This window comes from Elephantulus edwardii, unplaced genomic scaffold (genome assembly GCF_000299155.1).
Source record: "Elephantulus edwardii isolate Elephantulus edwardi_28Jun2011 unplaced genomic scaffold, EleEdw1.0 scaffold00098, whole genome shotgun sequence".
In the NCBI taxonomy this organism is placed as follows: Eukaryota; Metazoa; Chordata; class Mammalia; order Macroscelidea; family Macroscelididae; genus Elephantulus; species Elephantulus edwardii.
The window spans coordinates 2,126,536-2,144,489 of record NW_006399848.1 but is presented as its reverse complement, the minus strand read 5'-3'; the positions used below and the strand labels follow the sequence as shown (position 1 = coordinate 2,144,489).

At 40.5% G+C, this 17,954-nt stretch overlaps 1 protein-coding gene across 1 annotated transcript; it reads left to right on the top strand.

Moving 5' to 3' along the window:
* Positions 1–10,458: 10,458 nt before the first annotated feature.
* STEAP4 (STEAP family member 4) lies at positions 10,459–17,549 on the top strand. Its single transcript, XM_006891453.1, has 4 exons — positions 10,459–10,914; positions 12,740–13,267; positions 14,739–14,903; positions 17,196–17,549. Exons 1-4 carry the CDS (start codon positions 10,459–10,461, stop codon positions 17,454–17,456), a joined length of 1,410 nt encoding a protein of 469 aa, XP_006891515.1. The 3' UTR covers positions 17,457–17,549.
* Positions 17,550–17,954: the final 405 nt, after the last annotated feature.

Sequence of the window (17,954 nt, the reverse complement as noted above, 5' to 3'; positions counted from 1 at the left end):
CCCTTGCCATTCCCAAACAAACTCAAAAGATAGTTTCAGGAGCTAATGTAAATTCTTCTTAAGAATTTTAATCTTTTTTTGTGACTGCATTATTTATTTGCTTTGTCTCCTTTTACCTTGATTTCTTAGTTTCTATTGATGTTTCACAGTTATGGGTATAGAGCATTAATCTGAGCAGAAACCAACTTCCTTGGGGTATATTAATCATTTAGCTTCACTTAGCCAGTAATCATAATCATGCTTTAACATAATTTTACTGATAGAGGAATTTCTGTTTATCTCTTTGATCTGAACAATCATACTAGATAACTCCCCTCAGTTTATGAACTTAGAGTCAGAGGCGTGTCTGAGTCAGTGTAAGGGTGGGTTCATCTTAGTTGGGTGGCCTTTACTCCTTTGTGTCGCGTAGACACTTGTTAATTTCTTACTTTTCAAGGACAGACCAGGCTTTACCTGGGGCACTCGTGTTTGCCCTAAGCTAAGAATTTTTATGGCCCACTTCTGCCTCTAGTGTTAATGGGGGTTTATAAAAAATGGGGTTTCTGCTGCCCCTTCAGTGTGCAATCAGATTAGACACTGGTTCTCTGTTGGGGGGGGGGGAGAGCTCTGGTGGTCCTTAGGGAACTGTTGTAAAAGTTGCAAAGACAGCATGAGGATGAAGGAGTCTGATCTTTACTAACTCCACAAAGGGAAATTGTTCCACCACCAATATCCACAGCATAAAACTGAACCCCACAACGTGAGACATGGTCCCCCAATCTGCTGCACCTACTTCTAATAAGTACTGCGTTTGAAATTTATTACACATTGCCACACAGACTTTACAAGACCTCTTTTTACTCATAGTTGTGGGGTTTATTAGGGAAACAGTTTGGGGAAGTCGGAGCTTGGAGGCAAACTCAGCCTCTGTAAATAATAGTCCCAAACCAGGTTAACAGCAAGACAAAAATCCTTCAGTTAGTTCGGACATCTTCTCTGGCAACAACAAAATACCTCAATCAATCCAGGCAGCTTCTCAGTCAACACCAAGATACCACTGCTGCAGGAACCGCTGGCCGGGAGGGACACACACTGCTTTCGCTGCGGCTTCTTTCTCGGTGTTGAAGTTCCCAAATTCTGCTGCTGAATCTACTCAAATAGTGGCAAGACTAGCCAATCCCCTTGTGGATAGACTAAAATGCACTATGAGGAAGAAGTGGCTCGCCCAGCTGTTGATGATGTAGGTGGGCCGCCTGCTCGCAGGGCAGCTGAATCCAATTAAAACTTGTTACAGAGAGCAGGTGGTGGTGGTGTGTGCTGTCCATATGAAACTGACTTAGAGTTGACCCTCCTGTGCCTTTCCAGAAGGAGTAAATTGTTCCAGTGAGGGTAAAGTAGTTTTATAGTTATTAATAATGAGACAGACTACCAAGGATGAGATAGAACAGAGAGCATAAAAAACAGGGGGCCAGCAGCACTGACTGAAGGCCCCCATTCCAGCTTCCCCCCCCCTATCTTTTTTTAAAATTATCAGGAAGTAAATCACAAAGATAATTCAATGCAAATGAAGGCAAGCTCTTTCTATTGAAAACCTTCCAGCTTGACTTAGAAGGAGGGGTCAGCAAATACAATGCAAGAATGGGTAAACCTTTAAGGATTGCCTTAGTGCCTGGGAGTGAATTCCAGCTTGAACCTGAAAAATAGCATTCAGTTTATTGGTTTATTACAAATATCCAGTATTAGCTTCCCATAGTAAATCACAGGGGAGAAGATTACCCATCCTTCTCCCACAGAGCAGCTGGTGTATTCAGTGTGCCTTTGGGATTGCAGCAGAGCTTCTTACCACTAGGCCACCAATGCTCCCTACCCAAGAGCAACAACAGGTCAAAGAATAATGGTCTAGGGAAGCCAACTTTTGAGTCAGGAAATCCAACTACATTTCACTTGTGCTCCTAACCCTAAGATTATACCTCTTTGCTGGTTTGAATGCACCAGCAGCTCCAAGGGAGAAAGATGTGCGTCTATGCCTATGCTATATACAATCTTGACAACCCAATGGAAGGTCAGCTATGAGTCAGTTCTAAGTCAGGGGTAAGGCGTAGCTGGCCCTCTTCCACTAGGACTCCCGAGGAGCCATCTGAAATGTGTGCAAAATGTACCAGAAAATGGAAATAGAGAGGCTTTTCTTTCTTGTCCCTTCCTACGACTGGCCTATGGTGGCCAGCGGGTTGTACATGCCTGAGTGCTCAGCATGCACAGGTCACAAAGAAACCCAAGCAAAAAGAAAGAGCAGAAGAGCTCCAAAGGGAAGCTGTTAGGTCAAAGGCCTAAGGAACAGGACTGTGAATAACTGCGGTGGGGTTTTCCCCCCATTAAGTTAACCATGCTGGTTTAATATTATCCTACTGTCTTTGTAGTCTCCATTCACTCAGTTATGTCTCTGAAGGACTAAGAGTAAAAATAAATTTTAATATTTAGAGCAAAAGCCCAAGGTTTCCGACATGCATCTTAAGAGGAACGTATCAAAATGTGAAAGAATTACGAACAAGAGAAATTCACACTTGAGCTGGTTTTTTTTATCTCTGTTTTGATAAAGAAATACACTCTAAAGTCATTTGTTATAAGGCTGTGTTTATAAGAAATAACTGAATACAGTGGGAGCTTCTTAAGAACCATTGCACTCCACCACAGAGAATGTTGATATACTTGCATAATCACCGTTGTATAAACATCATTAACCATTAATATATAAAAATTATGCCAAGATCACATTAATCAGACAACTGAAAGTTCCATTCATCAGTCAGAATGAATCCATTTTTTAAAACTGCTATTTAAAAAAAAATTTTTTTAAAAAACCCAAACCCTGTTATTTCAATTTATGGTCGCCTTCCATAGAGGAGGAGACTGCCCATCTTTGTCCTAAAGACTGCGTATGGTGGATTCAGGCCACTGACCTCAGAGTTAACAACCTGACAAGTTGTGCACTTTGTCACTAGGGCTTCTCAGGTAATCGTTGTTTGCCGGCTCCTATCTGACCCTCCAGTAGGTTTCAGAGGCCGTGAATCGCACTAGCGTTAATGGCCCATCTTTTGTCTATGGAGCAGCTGGTGGATGCGAACCACATACCTTTGTGTTGGCAGCGCACTACCTTCAATCAATTCTGACTACATGGCTTCTTCACATCCCTAAGCAGCCTGACACTTAACACACTGTACAATTAGAACCACTTACTCCACCTTGGGAATTATTTTGAGATACATTAGCTTGTCCAATTCTCTATTATCTCTGAAGTTGATATTATCCATCTCTCATTTTAAAAGATAATGAGCATGAGATAGAAGCATTTGCGTCTGTTGCCCAAGGTCATATCGCCACTAAGAGGTGAGAGAAAACAATTGTATTGGATATTCGATAGCTTTTTTTTTTAAGTCCATGACAGATTAGAATAAATTACTGTCATCACTGTCAAAACAGAGTCTGGCATCACTCTCACTTCACAATGATTAAGAAGCTCCAAATGAAAATATTAATAAAGAAACCATCCATCTCATTAAAGAATTCTAGCAACTTAATCAAATCTGTATCTTGTTTGTGAAGGTTCATCTCAAGCATTCATATGAGAGAAAAAAAGAATAAAATTATAAAGGCCAAGCAGAAGGATAGGGAGGTAGTCAGAATGATGTTCCTTACATACACTTCCAAACCAGTTCTGTTGTTGTTATTATGTGCTATTGAGTCATTTATGACTCATAGTGACCCTAGGTACAACAGCCCTGAAACCTGCTCTATTCTGTGACAACCTTATTTTCTCTGGCACACCTTACTCTCCTTATCCCAGTCACTGAATAATACATCTCATCAACAACCTTCCCCTCTCGCACTGTCTTTCCACCCTCCCAGGCATGATGTCCTCTCCAAGGCCTGGTCCCTCCTTGTGGCAGGCCCAAAGTATATCAAACAAAGCTTCAGAATCATTGCCTTCAAGGAGCAGCCTGGTTTCACCTTCTCTAGGATGAAACTGTTTCTTCTCCTGACAGTCCATGGTATAGTCAATACTGTCCTCCAACACCATAGCTCAAAGGCATCAATTCTCCTTCTATCGTCCCTCATCATTGTCCAGCTTTCTGACAGTTACAGGGTGAAATAATTAAAACACCACTCAGCAAGTAGAGTATTTGAATTTTATAACTCAGTAGCAACTGACTAATTGGTATGTGCCTTTGAGTTTAAACTGACTCATAGCTCGCCCTCTAGAGAAACTCTAGTAGCCTATAGGATAAGGGGCTGTGCTGCCAACCCACAGGCAATCGTTTGAATCCACTGGCTGCTCCGAGGGAGAAAGATGGGCAATCTCTTCTCCTGCTATTTACTGCTTTTGAAAATCACTAAGGGGTCAGTAATAAGTTGGTGCAAGTCATTGGCACATTCACACATACTGCTAAAAATTTTTCAGAGGTGCAATTATGTTTCCATACAGAAGGGCCTATGCAAAAAAAAAAAAAAAGAAGGGCAAGAAGGGCCTATGCAGAGGTGTGCCCCTGATCAGGGAGCAGTCCTCCGGTCATCTCCAGGTGCTTTCCCATATGTAGCCATGATGCCCTCTGACACCCACTCAGGATGTCCCCAGCTAGTTTACAAAATTACTCCGTGGTTGTGTTTATCATGATTATTAAAAGGAATTCCTGTGACCATATAGAAGAATGCAGTACTTCTTCTGGCTTTCCCCTATGACCTCTGAATAGCCTATGTGTCCTGCTTGTGATACAGGTACACAGCTTTGGATAAACTCAGGTACAGATAGATGCAGCTGCTTCATAGGCTTGCACAGAAAGGGTGAAATTGTGGCTCCCCAATAGAAAGGGGTTCTGTACTTGTCATGTAATACATGGTTCAGGCCCTAACTGGTGATTATGTCTGGTTTGAAAATTCTGCCTCAAGTTTAGTGAGTTCCGCCGTAAACCATGTGGGTAAAAGAAGTTATGTCTGTTCTACTGTCTTCCCCACTTACCATCTCTTCCCCTCTTTGCTCACTCTTTGATCTTTAAGTACTTCCTACTGTGGTTGGCTCACAGAACACACCCTGCTATTTTCATCGGATGCATTTCCTCTTTCTAATATTTCTTTAGGAAGCCGTGTGGCCTAGTCCATGGGGTGGTTGTGCCGCTAACTCAAAGGCTGTACCTCCCTGGTGATTGGGCCCACCAACAGCTGAAGGGAGAAAGGTGGGCAGTCTCCTCCAGTGTGATGCATAACCCTGGAAGGTTAACAATGAGTCAATTCACACTTCACTGGTCACCAATAGTTATTTGTTAAGCAAATATTATTTCCAGATCTTGTGGTAGAGGTGCCTGGGTGGCAAAAGCAGTTTGCAATCAATTGTTCAACTACAGATTGGCCATTCAAACCCATCCAGCAGTACTGCAGAAGAAAGGCCTGGCAAAGTGCAACCTATAATTGTTACTGCCAAGAAAACCACATGGAGCAGTTCCACTCTGTAACACAAAGGGTCATCATGTTGAGGGTCATTAGACAGCAACTAACAGCAGCAGCATGTGGTAGTAACACTCCTCTAAGCACTGAGCATCACTGAGTGAGAGTTGTGGTTGTTGTAAGGTGCTGTCAGTCATGTAAGACCCATAGTGACCCTTCAAACCACAGGTCTGAAACTAGTCCTATCCTGTGCCACCCTCAAAAACTCTGATACGCTCAAAGTCATTGCAGCAGTCAGTCCCTGTCCACTCACTTGACTGAGGGTCATCCCCTGTTTTCCTCACCCTCTACCTTTCCAAGCATGATGTCCCTCTCCAAGTAATAGCCTCTCCTAGCAACATGTCCAAAGTATGTGAGATGAAGCTTTATCATTTTTACCTCCAACAAACACTCTGGCTGCACTTTCTCCAAGACATATTTGTTTGTTCTTTTGACAGTCCTTGGGATATTCAGTACTCTTCTCCAACACCACAATTCAAAGGCATCAATTCTTCCTCTGGCACCTTTATTCACTGTCTAGTCCTCAGAGGCATAGCAAATGATTGAAAAGACCATTGCTCCTCAATATTTTGGAGAAGTCCTTGACAGCACATATTCCCAGTTTTCAATCTTTTCTCCATCTATCATGATGGTGCCTTTGGTCCAGTGGTGAGAATTTTTGTTTTCATGACATTTAAATGCAATCCATATTGAAGTCTGTCTTCTTCACTCTTCTGCAGCAAGTGCTTAAGTTCTCCTTACTTTTAGCAAGCAAGGTTATGTCATCTGCATACCAAGAGTTATTGATGAGTCTTAACTCCCATCCTGATGCCACATTCTTCTTCACAGAGCCCAGCTTCCTGAATGATTTGCTCAGCACACAGATTGAATATGTGTGGGGAAAGGGCACAACTCTGATGTACTCCTTTCCTTTTAAACCATACAGTGTTCCCTTGCTCTGTTCGCACAACAGCCTCTTGGCCTAGATATAGGTTTTGATATAGGCATTCCCACCCTGAAAGTAAAGAATATAAGAAGAATGTCTATTTTTTGTTTGTTTTATTGATTATGCAAAGGCATTTGACTGTGTGGATCATAACAAATTATGGCTGACATTGAGAAGAATGGGAATCCTGGAACTGAGCAAGAGGAGCCCCTGAAAGCAAATATTCATAATGCACGTGTATCGATTGAAGGCAGAAAGTGAAAAAAAAAAAAATCTTGGGTTGGGGGAAAGAATTTTCAGAAAAACAAGTAGGGGAAAAGTCTTAAAAAGTATAGATAGTCTCCTAGGTTATTATTCTGTTGCTGGTACGTGCCATTGATATAGTCTCCTAAGTTCTTATTCTGTTGCTGTTACGTGCCATCAAGCTGGAGTTGACTCCCTGCTGACCCTGTAAGTCCTCATTCCATGACTCATGACTCTAGTGCATGTTGAGGCACTGTCACATGGGAAGGGACTGCAGATCTTTCTCCCTTGGAGCAATTGGTGCATCCAAACCACCCGCCTTCAGTTTAGTATTGCAATTCCTTACCCACCAGGCCACCAGAGCTCCAATTATTGTTAGAACACAGAACATGGAGGATTTATGTTTGGTTTAACATAAATTTCACAAACTTATAAATACCAATATAGCCACATACTTCATAACACTCTCTCAGTTTAAACATGTATTTTTTTTAAATATGCTTAGAAATCTTTCACTAAATTTAAGTCTTTTGTATTTATTTAGGATACACTATCAATTCATATATTTTGAACAATCATTTTTATGAGCAGTTAGAGGGGCTTTCCCTTCTTGCTTTAAATGAGTTAAAAAATATCTTTCACAAAAAAAAATCTTTCACTGTTTGTAGTTTGATTTCTTTTGCCTTGCAGATATTTCTTTTTAGTTATACAACTTTATAATAGTATGAGGACTTGTAAAATAGGGGGAAAAGGATATTCTTACTCTAAGATAATAAAATAGCCTCCCATATTCCATTCTACTTTTTAAAAATTAAATCTTTGATATATTTTTAATTACCCTGTGGTAGGAATCTGAGGTAGATTCAATTTTTTTTAATTAGCTATTTGTTGTTGTTATGTGCTGTCAAGTATGATCCAACCCATAGACGACCCTCGGGAGGGTTTTCAGAAGCAGTAAATAGCATGGAAGGAGTTTGCCTATCTTTCTTCTGCAGGGCAGCTGGTGGGTTGAGAACACAACTCTTTACCACCAAGTCACCAGAACTTCCTATTAGCTATTTACTTGTTTCAATATAAAATATAAATAATAAGCCTGTTGCCATCAAGTTGATTTTGACTCAAAGAGACCTATTGGACAGACTGTATGTAGGGAGAAGTCTTTATGAAAGCAGACTGTCATATTTTTTTCCAGGGCAGGGACTGATAGATTGAAAAGCTTTGTTCCAGTGTTTTTTCTCATTAACTTGAGATGCCATTTTTAGCAAATTTATTTTTATATACGTTGACTTCTTTTTTAACTTATTTTCCATTCATTTGATGTTGTTGTTGGATGTGCCATTGAGTCCTTTGAGACTCAGTGACCCCATGGACAATAGCTCTGAACCCTGTCCTATCCTGAGCCAATCTCACCATGTCTGACACACCTGCCCTTACAGCTCCAGTTACTGTGTCAATCTGTCTCATCCAATGTCTTCTTCCCCAGTGTTGTCCCTCCACTCTTCCAAGTGTGATGTCTTTCTACAAGGACTGGTCCCTTCTGGCAACATTCCCAAAGTATCTTGGTTTCACCTTCTCCAGGAAAGATGTGTTTGTTCTCTTGGCAGTCCATGATATGGTCAATATCCATATCCAGAACCACAGGGTAAAAGCATTTTTTCTTCTACTATCATCCTTAGTCATTGCTCAGCTCTCTGAAGACCATTGTGAAGGCCATTGCCTGGATCAGGTGCACCATAATCACTTCTGTTGTTGTTGTTGTGTACTGTTGAGTCAGATCTGACCCATAGCTGACCATCCAGTGGGTTTTTAGAGGCAGTTAATTGCACAGGAGGAAATTACCCATCCTTGTTCCATGGAGCAGCTGGTGGCCTCGAACCACAGGCCTTCAGGAGTGCAGTTGAGCTTCTTGCCACTAGGCCACCAAAGTTCCCTTTAATCTCTAGTGCCACATTACTTATTTTAACTTTAATAATTTTTTTTAAAACCCTGTTTTATAAGACAAGTGCTCCATTCAGGGCGCTCTAGTGGCCTAATGGTTAAAGAGTTGTGTAACTAACCCAAAGGTGGTGGTGGTTGTTGTTGATGTTGTTGTTGTTGTTGTTATATAACATGGGGTTGCCTTTGACTCATAGAGACTCTATGTACAATAGCCCTGAAACCTGCTCTCTCTACCCTGTGCCAACTTTACTGTTTCTGACACACCCATCCTCATTACCACAGTCACTGAATTAATCCATCTCATCAATAGTTTTTCTCTCTTTCTCAATCCTTCCACCCTTCCAAGTATGATGTCCCTCTCCAAGGACTGGTCCCTCCTTGCAACATGCCCAAAGTATGTCAGACAAAGCTTCAGAATCCTTACCTCCAAGGAACAGCCTGGTTTCACTTTCTTTAGGTCAAACCTGTTCATCCTGGCTGTCCTTTCTTCTATGAACTTTTGTGTTCTTTACTTTTTCAAATATATTAAGAATATTGGTTTCAAACTGGATCCCAAACAAGATATTGGTTTGTACATGTTTAAGAGCTTTTCAATAAATGTCTTCATTTTTTCCAAGTCTGCAATGTTTCCATCTGTAAGTCTTTTTTAGTTCCTACAATTTTAGTTTACTTTTCTGGTCTAATTGTGGTAGCTAGTGTTACCCAAACAATTAAAATTCAAGTAATCACAGTAGATATATCTGGTTCTTAACATTATTGGCAGTATTTCAAGTTATTGTTAAGAATGATACTGGATTTTTATTGAAATAGATACTATTTTGTGTTAAATATAGATCTGTTCCTCTTTTACTTCGAGCCAAAAATGCATGTAGAATTTTAATACATTTATTTAGCATACATAGAGATGAGTGAATTTTTTCCTTAACTCTCCTTAAATCTTAGTTAGGTGTATTAATAAATTTTCTGATATTAAACATGCAGCACTAACCTTTATAATGCTAGAAGAAGCTCCATTTATTCAAGAGCACATTTCTCTTCACATTCCGGATTCATTTCACTCATTTCTTTTGCAGTGCTGATGGCCTAGTGGGTAAGCACTTTCACTGCCAACCTAAGGACAGGCAGTTTGAATCTACCAGCCACTCAAGATGGGCAGTTTCCTCCTGTGTGATTTTATTTCCAACCTCTGGAAACCCACTGGAGAGTCAACTATGAGTCAGTTCTGACTTGATAGAAATTAGTTTGAGGATTTTTAGTTTTTTAATTTTATCGGAGGCTTTTGTGTTACTAAACTACTTGCTCTGTAATTTCCTTCATATTGCATTCTTTGTCAGATTTTGTTTTGAGAATTTTTCCAACTGAATTTAGTTAATACATACAATATCATTGCACTCTATGCCCACAATATAATGGGTCTACCAGTGTGATCATTCTTCACTGCATCTATTCATGCAGCAAAAAGGAATTTCATTGGTGATGTTGTTGAGCTCTACTGGTGTGGTCCTTAGGGACCTGCACTACTATCCCCAAGGCTAAGCCTTTTGTTTTGTCTACTCCACCAGCCACTTGGAGAGGCGAAAGATGAGCAATCTTCTACAGTGAGATTTAGAACCTTAGAAATTCAACAGAGGGGCAGCTGAGAGTCAGTTGCAACTCAGCAGGAATGAGTTAAGCCATTTCCTGAATAAGGTGCACATAAGAATGGATGATAATGATAATTTTCACTCTTTCCCAGATTTAAGGAGAATGCCCTTTAATCCCTTCGAGATAAAAGCTATTGCAGAGATAATGCCAGTTGCATTGTTTCCTGGATATACATTAATTTTTCATCCTCAGAGCATTCGTGTTTTGTTGAATGTTCATATTATTATTTTTCAGTTATGGAGAAAATTCATACGGATGAGCTTCCTCTTACTACGAATTCTTCAGAAAAGCAAGAGACAGTATGCATTTTTGGAACTGGGGATTTTGGAAGATCACTGGGATTTAAACTGCTCCAATGTGGTTATCCTGTTGTTTTTGGAAGTCGAAATCCTCGGATGTCCAGCCTGCTGCCCAAGGGTGCTGAGGTCTTGAGCCATTCAGAAGCAGCCCAAAAATCCGACATCATCATCATAGCAATCCACAGAGAGCATTATGATTTTCTCACAGAATTAACTGAGGTTCTCAATGGGAAAATATTGGTTGACATCAGTAACAACCTCAAAATCAATCAATATCCAGAATCTAATGCAGAACACCTTGCTCAGTTGGTACCTGGAGCCCATGTTGTGAAAGCATTTAACACCATTTCAGCGTGGGCTCTCCAGTCCGGAGCCCTGGATGCAAGCCGACAGGTAAGACTGCATGATGAGTTCACACTCAATCTTTAAAATGTTTGCTTTTCAATCTGGACTTACCTCACATACTACAAAATACAATTCTAGAATAAAGCATCTGTTGTTGTTGTTGTTATATGCTGTCGAGTCACCTGCGACTCAAGCAACCCAATGTACAACAGTCCTAAACCCTGCTCTATCTTGTGCCCATCTTACTGTCTCTGACACACCTATCCCCACTATCCCAGTCACTGAATCAATCCGTCTCATCAAGGGCCTTCCTCCCTTATGCTGTCCCTCCACCCTCCCAAACATGAAGTCCCTCTCTAAGGACTTGTCTCTCCTTGCAACATATCCAAAGTATGTCAGACGATGCTTCAGAATCCTTGCCTCCAAGGAGCAGCCTGGTTTCACCCTCTCTAGCATGAACCTGTTTGCTCGTCGTCTTAACAGTCCACGGTATATTCAATACTATTATCCAGCACCTTAGCTCAAAGGTAACAATTCTCCTTCTATTATCCCTAGTCATTGTCCAGCAATCTGATGCATAGCAAGTGATTGCAAAGACCATGGTCTGTATCAGGAGCACTGTAGTTTCCAGACTGACATCATTGCTCTTCAGTACTTTGGAGCGGTCTCTGAGAGCAGATTTTCCCAACACAATACATCTTTTAATTTCCTGGCTGCTAGTGACACGAGTGTTGATTGTGGAGCCAAGCATCTACTAAACATTTAAGCCTGCTAATATATGTCATTTGTAAGCAGGAGTGGTATCTACTTCTTAAACAATATGCCTCTGGAAACTCTATGAACTTTGAGAAATGACAATAGTCACAGAAAGTTTTCAGGTCTTTTGTTCACAGGGTCACTATGAGTCATGCTCAACTTGACAGCAATCAAAAACAATAACAATATGTGTCGTGAATAATTTCCTTGTAATTAACCAAGTAAGGCAGCCAGTTGTTTCAGGATATGTCACACTGTGTGTGTTCTCACCTTTTATTGGCATCTTGGGATGCCTCCAGTTTGTGCTAGAAATTAATGCAGCTAATTCACTGGCAGGGAACACTGGTGGCCTAGTAGGTGAGGAGTTGTGCGGCCCACCCAAAGGCAGGCAGCTCAAATCCACCAGCTACTCTGTGGAGGAAAGATGAGCAATCTCCCCAAGTGTGATTTACAGCCTTTAAAAACCTGCTGGAGGGTCAGCTATGAGTTGGTTCTAATGCAACCATGCATAACAAGAAGTCATTGGTGGCTATAATTTTCTACTTCCTTTACCTGTTTATAAAACAGGTCCCAGTTATTTCCATTTATATGTAAATATTCCTTAAGTTATATGTACCTCACAAACACAGAAGGAGTTCAACAATTCAAATTGTAGAAACCTAAGTCTTACCATATGAGTATGATGTGCCTAAAACCACTCAACAACACAGTATTCAGCTCTGCACTACACAGACACAATTGTAAACGGTCATCTTAAGTATGTTCATTCTGTATGCTTGTTTGAAAAGCAGATAGATCTTGATTATGTGCTATATTGTTTTGTGTTGCTGTTGTTATGTGCCCTCGAGTTGCCGAGATTCAAGCACCCTACGTACAACAACCCTAAACCCTGCTCTATCCTGTGCCAACCTCATTGTCTCTGATACTCCTACTTCCATTACCCCAGTCACTAAATCAATCCATCTCATAAAGGGTCTTCCTCTCTTGTGCTGTCCCTCCAACCTCCCAAACATGATGTACCTCTCCAAGGATTGTTTTGCATAGTACTTAGAAAAGATTTCCAAAATATTTATTAAGTGAGTAGGTAATAAATACAGAACTCTTCTTTTTAATCCAGGTTTTTGTCTCTGGAAATGACAGCACAGCTAAGCAAAGAGTGATGGATCTTGTTCGTGCTCTTGGACTTACTCCATTGGATCAAGGATCTCTTGTGGCGGCCAAAGAAATTGAAAATTACCCTCTACAACTATTTCCAATGTGGAGGTTCCCTCTCCGCTTGTCTGCTGTGCTGTGCCTCTTCTTATTTCTCTACTGTGTTATAAGAGATGTAATCTACCCTTATGTTTATGAAAAAAAGGATGAAACGTTTCGCCTGGCTGTCTCCATTCCAAACCGCGTCTTTCCAATAGCAGCGCTCACACTGCTTGCCCTGGTTTACCTCCCGGGTGTGATCGCGGCCATTCTGCAGCTGTATCGAGGTACCAAATACCGCCGATTCCCAGCCTGGCTGGACCACTGGATGCTTTGCAGAAAACAGCTTGGCTTAGTAGCGCTGGGCTTTGCCTTCCTTCATGCCATCTACACACTCGTCATTCCCATCCGTTATTACGTACGGTGGAGGTTGAAAAACCTAACCGTCACCCAGGTAAATCTCTATTCATTTTTATTTTCCTTCTTACAACAAAGTAGAATCTTGCTATCTCTTCCAACATATTCAGTTCCAGGATTCTAGAAAATAACTGTTCTCGGCACCCTTGTTTTCTTAAGTAACTAGAATTAGAATCTGTTTCTCTAATGTATCCAGTTAAGCTCTTGTAAAGTTCTTGAGCTAAATCTAACAGTAAAAATTAGATTCCTCCCATACATACCTGGTAGGGGAGAAACCATGATCACAAAGATGAGATCCCAGAGTGAGACTTATCCATTTCACTCCAGATGTGCTGAACCCTGCGATTTCCTCAAGGGTGGGAAACTCAACTGCATAATTTGTGGCAGTGAGGGACTATATTTTGCTTTCCCCTATTAAAAAAAATTAAATAAAAAAAATTAGATACCACAGTTTCTTTTAAGTCCAGATTTAGCTTCCGAGAACTGACCAGGATACTGAAAAATGGATGAATTAGGGCTTAAGGAAACCTAATGATAACTTTGAATTAACTTGAAGTCCTGTGGACAGCAGTCAATAAATGTAAACCAGTGTGTTTCTATTTTTATGAATGCCACTTCTCTTTGGAAGTCAAAACCAATCCCCTTGTAAGTAAGGGGTTGTTCACACAAAGTACCACAGGAATATAAACAATTTCACAAATGGGTGTTTATGAATCCATCCTTTCCCTTGAAAATGTGCATTAATGTTGGACTTGTAGGAAGTTGTCTTCACTAACTAAAAATAAGTTCTGAGAAAATGTCAAGCAGCATCTCTACACAGCCAAAAAATTCAAAAAGTACCAGCCCTGGGACTAATATAACAGAGAGAAAATGTTATAAGGTAGATCTTGTTGAGAAATAGCTAGTTTTGATCCATCTTTCTTCAGCCTTAAAGATTATTGGCCAGTTACTCATTGATGATGTTTCTATGAGCTTCTCTACATTATTTCCCTAACAAGTACATGGGAAATTGAGCACGAATCACCCTGTACGGGCTTGTGCTTCTCCACTTGCACAGATTTGTTGCTCTATTATGACATGATAAATACAAGAGAACTCAAGCTTGATATGTATGAAGAGTCAGCATATAAAGCACTAAACAGGATTCCGATGTAAACACTTGAGAGCATTAAGTCTTGCTCTGGAAACGAAAATTTAAAAAGCCATATGGTAAAGAAAGTTTAAATAAATGTTTACTTTGTTTTAGGATTTATAAGGTAAATTAAATCTTCCAGCACAGCTACTTGAGCCAAGTGTTATAATAAAGTCCCAACAGAGCCAATTACTTTTTCTACCAAAAATATAATTTCTAGGTGTATTTTTTTCTTCAGCTTTTTTTTAAAGGATTATTAAGAAATGCTCTACAATTTGTTTTCCACAAACAAACCACACAAAGGTATTTTCAATTCCCTTAGAAGTACGGGAAGTTTGTAAATGTACTTTTTTTAACTGCTTGTCATTTTCCTTAGGTGATAACCAATAAAGACAGTCCATTCATTCCCTCTTCCGCTTGGCTGAATGATGCATATGTGTCTTTGGGAATCCTTGGATTTTTTCTCTTTGTACTCTTGGGAATCACCTCCTTGCCATCAGTTAGCAACACAGTCAACTGGAGAGAATTCCGATTTGTCCAGGTGAGGACGTAAAGATATTTATCATTTCCACATTGCAAAATGAATGACTTAGAACAGATAGTACATCCCTGGTTTGCACTATACAAACATCCATCCAACTTACAGACAACTCTTACCTGCTTTTAGAGTTAGAAAATATTGTCTAGGAGCTCTAGTGGTACCACAATTAAAGCCATTAGATGCTACTCAAAAGGGTGGTGGTTCAAATCCATGAACTACTCCTTGGAAGCAGCTTCTTACGTAGTTGAAGCAGTCTGCTTCATAAACAATTTACAGCCTTGGAAATCCTACGAGGCAGTTCTGCTTTGTCCTGGAGGGTTATTCTGAGTTGGTATCTCTTTGCTAATAGTGAGTTTGGTTTGTTTTTAAACCATTCTAACACTTTGAAGGATTACATCAACCCCAACTCATAGCAGATCCTGCAGCGCTGCAATGCAGCTTTTAAATGACTGAAGAGGCTCTGACTCTTTTCTGTCACTCACTCACTCACTGTTTGCCATTGAGTCAGAACTAACACTTCGTTGACGTGCTGTGGAAAACCTCACAGCAAGTTACCAGGAGGCTGTAAACTGCACAGGAGATTGCTCATCTTTCTTCCATAGATAGAGCTGCTGGTGGATCCAAGCTTCCAGAGAGGCATCAGCTGTGGGCCAGCAGCGCGGCTCCCTATGGACTATGCCACCAGCGCTCCCTTCTTTCATAAAAGTGAGAGAAAATAAGAAAGAACCTGTTCCATCTTATCTACAATTAGACCTAAAGATATTGTAGGAACAGATCTCATTTGTAGCTGGGGACTGCTTGTACAATCATTTTTCTCTCATATCATGCCCAATTTTTCATTTTCCTCTACTATTTCCCTCAGCAATCCCATTTTTACTAAGACAAGTTCAAATTAGAAAAATATTAAAGTCAGGTTGAAAAGAGGAGGTTCCATAAGGGTTTGATTTCCTAGCAAAGCATCCTGTGCCAAGATGCCTGACTGCTCCTAGACCACAGCCAAGACTTGAGAGTAAAAAGTACCTAGAAAATGTTCATTTTCTATGTGGAGATGGACTTTATGTGAAAAGAAACTTAAAAGACAAAATTTCTACTTCTGAAAGCATGGACATGCTAAAATGGACAGACACATAAAGTCCCAAACCTCCGAAACAATATAGAGTATGCTATCATGCTAGCTTTTTTACTGGTCTGTAAGAAGACATTTTTCCCACATATCACCCACCGAAGGGAATTGATTGGCACTCTTACTCCATGATACACAGCAACAATCAACCAGCAAGCACCTCATTAAAGGTTTCTTTTTCTTGTGTGTCATCAAGTCAGAAACGACTCATAGCTGACTCAGGCAGATTTTCAGAGGTGTTAAATCGCATGGAAGGAAATTTTTCATTCTTACCACCACCACTGTCACCACTACCAAGCATCTGGTGGATTTGAAACGAGTGCCTTTGGGATTGCAGCATAGTGTCTTACCTCTAGGTCACAAGAAATCCTTTTGTTAAGTGTAGTTACTAACAATATGACAGATCTGTGCTTCCCAAAGTGTGGTCCCTGGAACCTGCATCAGCAGCAACTGGGAGTTCGTTAGATTCTCGAATCCTTAAACCCCCACACCAGTCCTACTCAATCAGAAACTGGAGGTGAGGCCCAAGAGTCCATTTAAACAAGTTCTCCAAGTGATTCTAATGTATGCTCAATGCAAATTAGTGCAATGAGAGAGCCTATTAGTAATCGGAACTGGGTTTGAATTGTATAGAACTATTTGAATTTCAAGTCTTATAGGTTCTGCTAGGGGCCAAATGCAGTCAATATTTTCTGAAGTGAACACCTTTCTTCAAGACATTAAGACAGAAATGAGCATTGAGCTTTAGAAAGTAGAGGGAAAGTCAAGTTTGCTAATTGTTCTTTACTGCTGTAGAAATTAGCTAACATCTGCTTAAAGTCAGTAACATATACAAATGAGATGCTTCTTGAAAGCATAGTGTGTCTTATTAACCTCTGCCCTCTTGAAAACACCATTTGGAGAGGAAGGCAAGGCACGTTACTTATGCAAACTCAAGAGACCCTCCTCGAAAATTCTTCTATCCAGTAAAGTTACAATAAAGTCATCATGTATTTTGGAAACAATAATTTTTTTTTCTTAATGAAATCTTTATTATCCTCAAAGTGGGTTAATGCTTTTATCAGTGTCTCTAATATTTGCAGTGGCTCAAAAATACCCTCCAAGTGCTAGAGTGTTTCCATGACCAACATTGATAACAAATTTACTTTGTTTTCTCCTTTACCTTATAGTCCAAACTGGGTTATCTGACCCTGATCTTGTGCACAGCTCACACACTGGTGTATGGAGGGAAGAAATTCCTGAACCCTTCGTTTCTCAGATGGTGCCTTCCTTCGGCCTACGTGTTAGCTCTCATCATCCCTTGCACCGTGCTGGTGATCAAGTTCATCCTCATCATGCCGTGTATAGACAAGACCCTTACAAGGATCCGCCAAGGATGGGAAAGAAACCCGAAAATTTCATCAGCATTGAATGGAAAAACAGATATTTAATGCAAATTTCAATTTCTCCAGATTTCTGAACTATTGCATGAAATGTTTAGAGAATAATGGGTACAGTTTGGGATGCTTTCTTCTCCCACTGTGGTCTGAAATCTGTGAACAGAGAAGGAAACTTTACCCTGAGGTGAGAAATCTGCAAGTAGAAAGAGAGCCAAAACCCAAACCCACTGGCATTGAGTGGATTCTGACTCCTGGCAAACTTGTAGGACAGAATAGAACTGCCCTGTAAGGTTCCCAAGGCTGTCGGCCTTCATAGATGCCAACGACCCTCTTTCTCCAGCAAAGCAGCTGGTCTGCTCAATCCATGGACCTCTTGGCTAGCAGATAAGTTTCTAACCACTGTGCCAGCAGGGCTCGGTACAAAGAGAACGCTAGGCTTTACCTCAAGTTAGTAGTGAAGGAATCCATACAGGTCCTTAGCTTTATTTACTTGAAGTTTAGAGAAAGTTTGAGGTTAAATTGCCTCTTGTGGTTTCATACTAAGAGCTT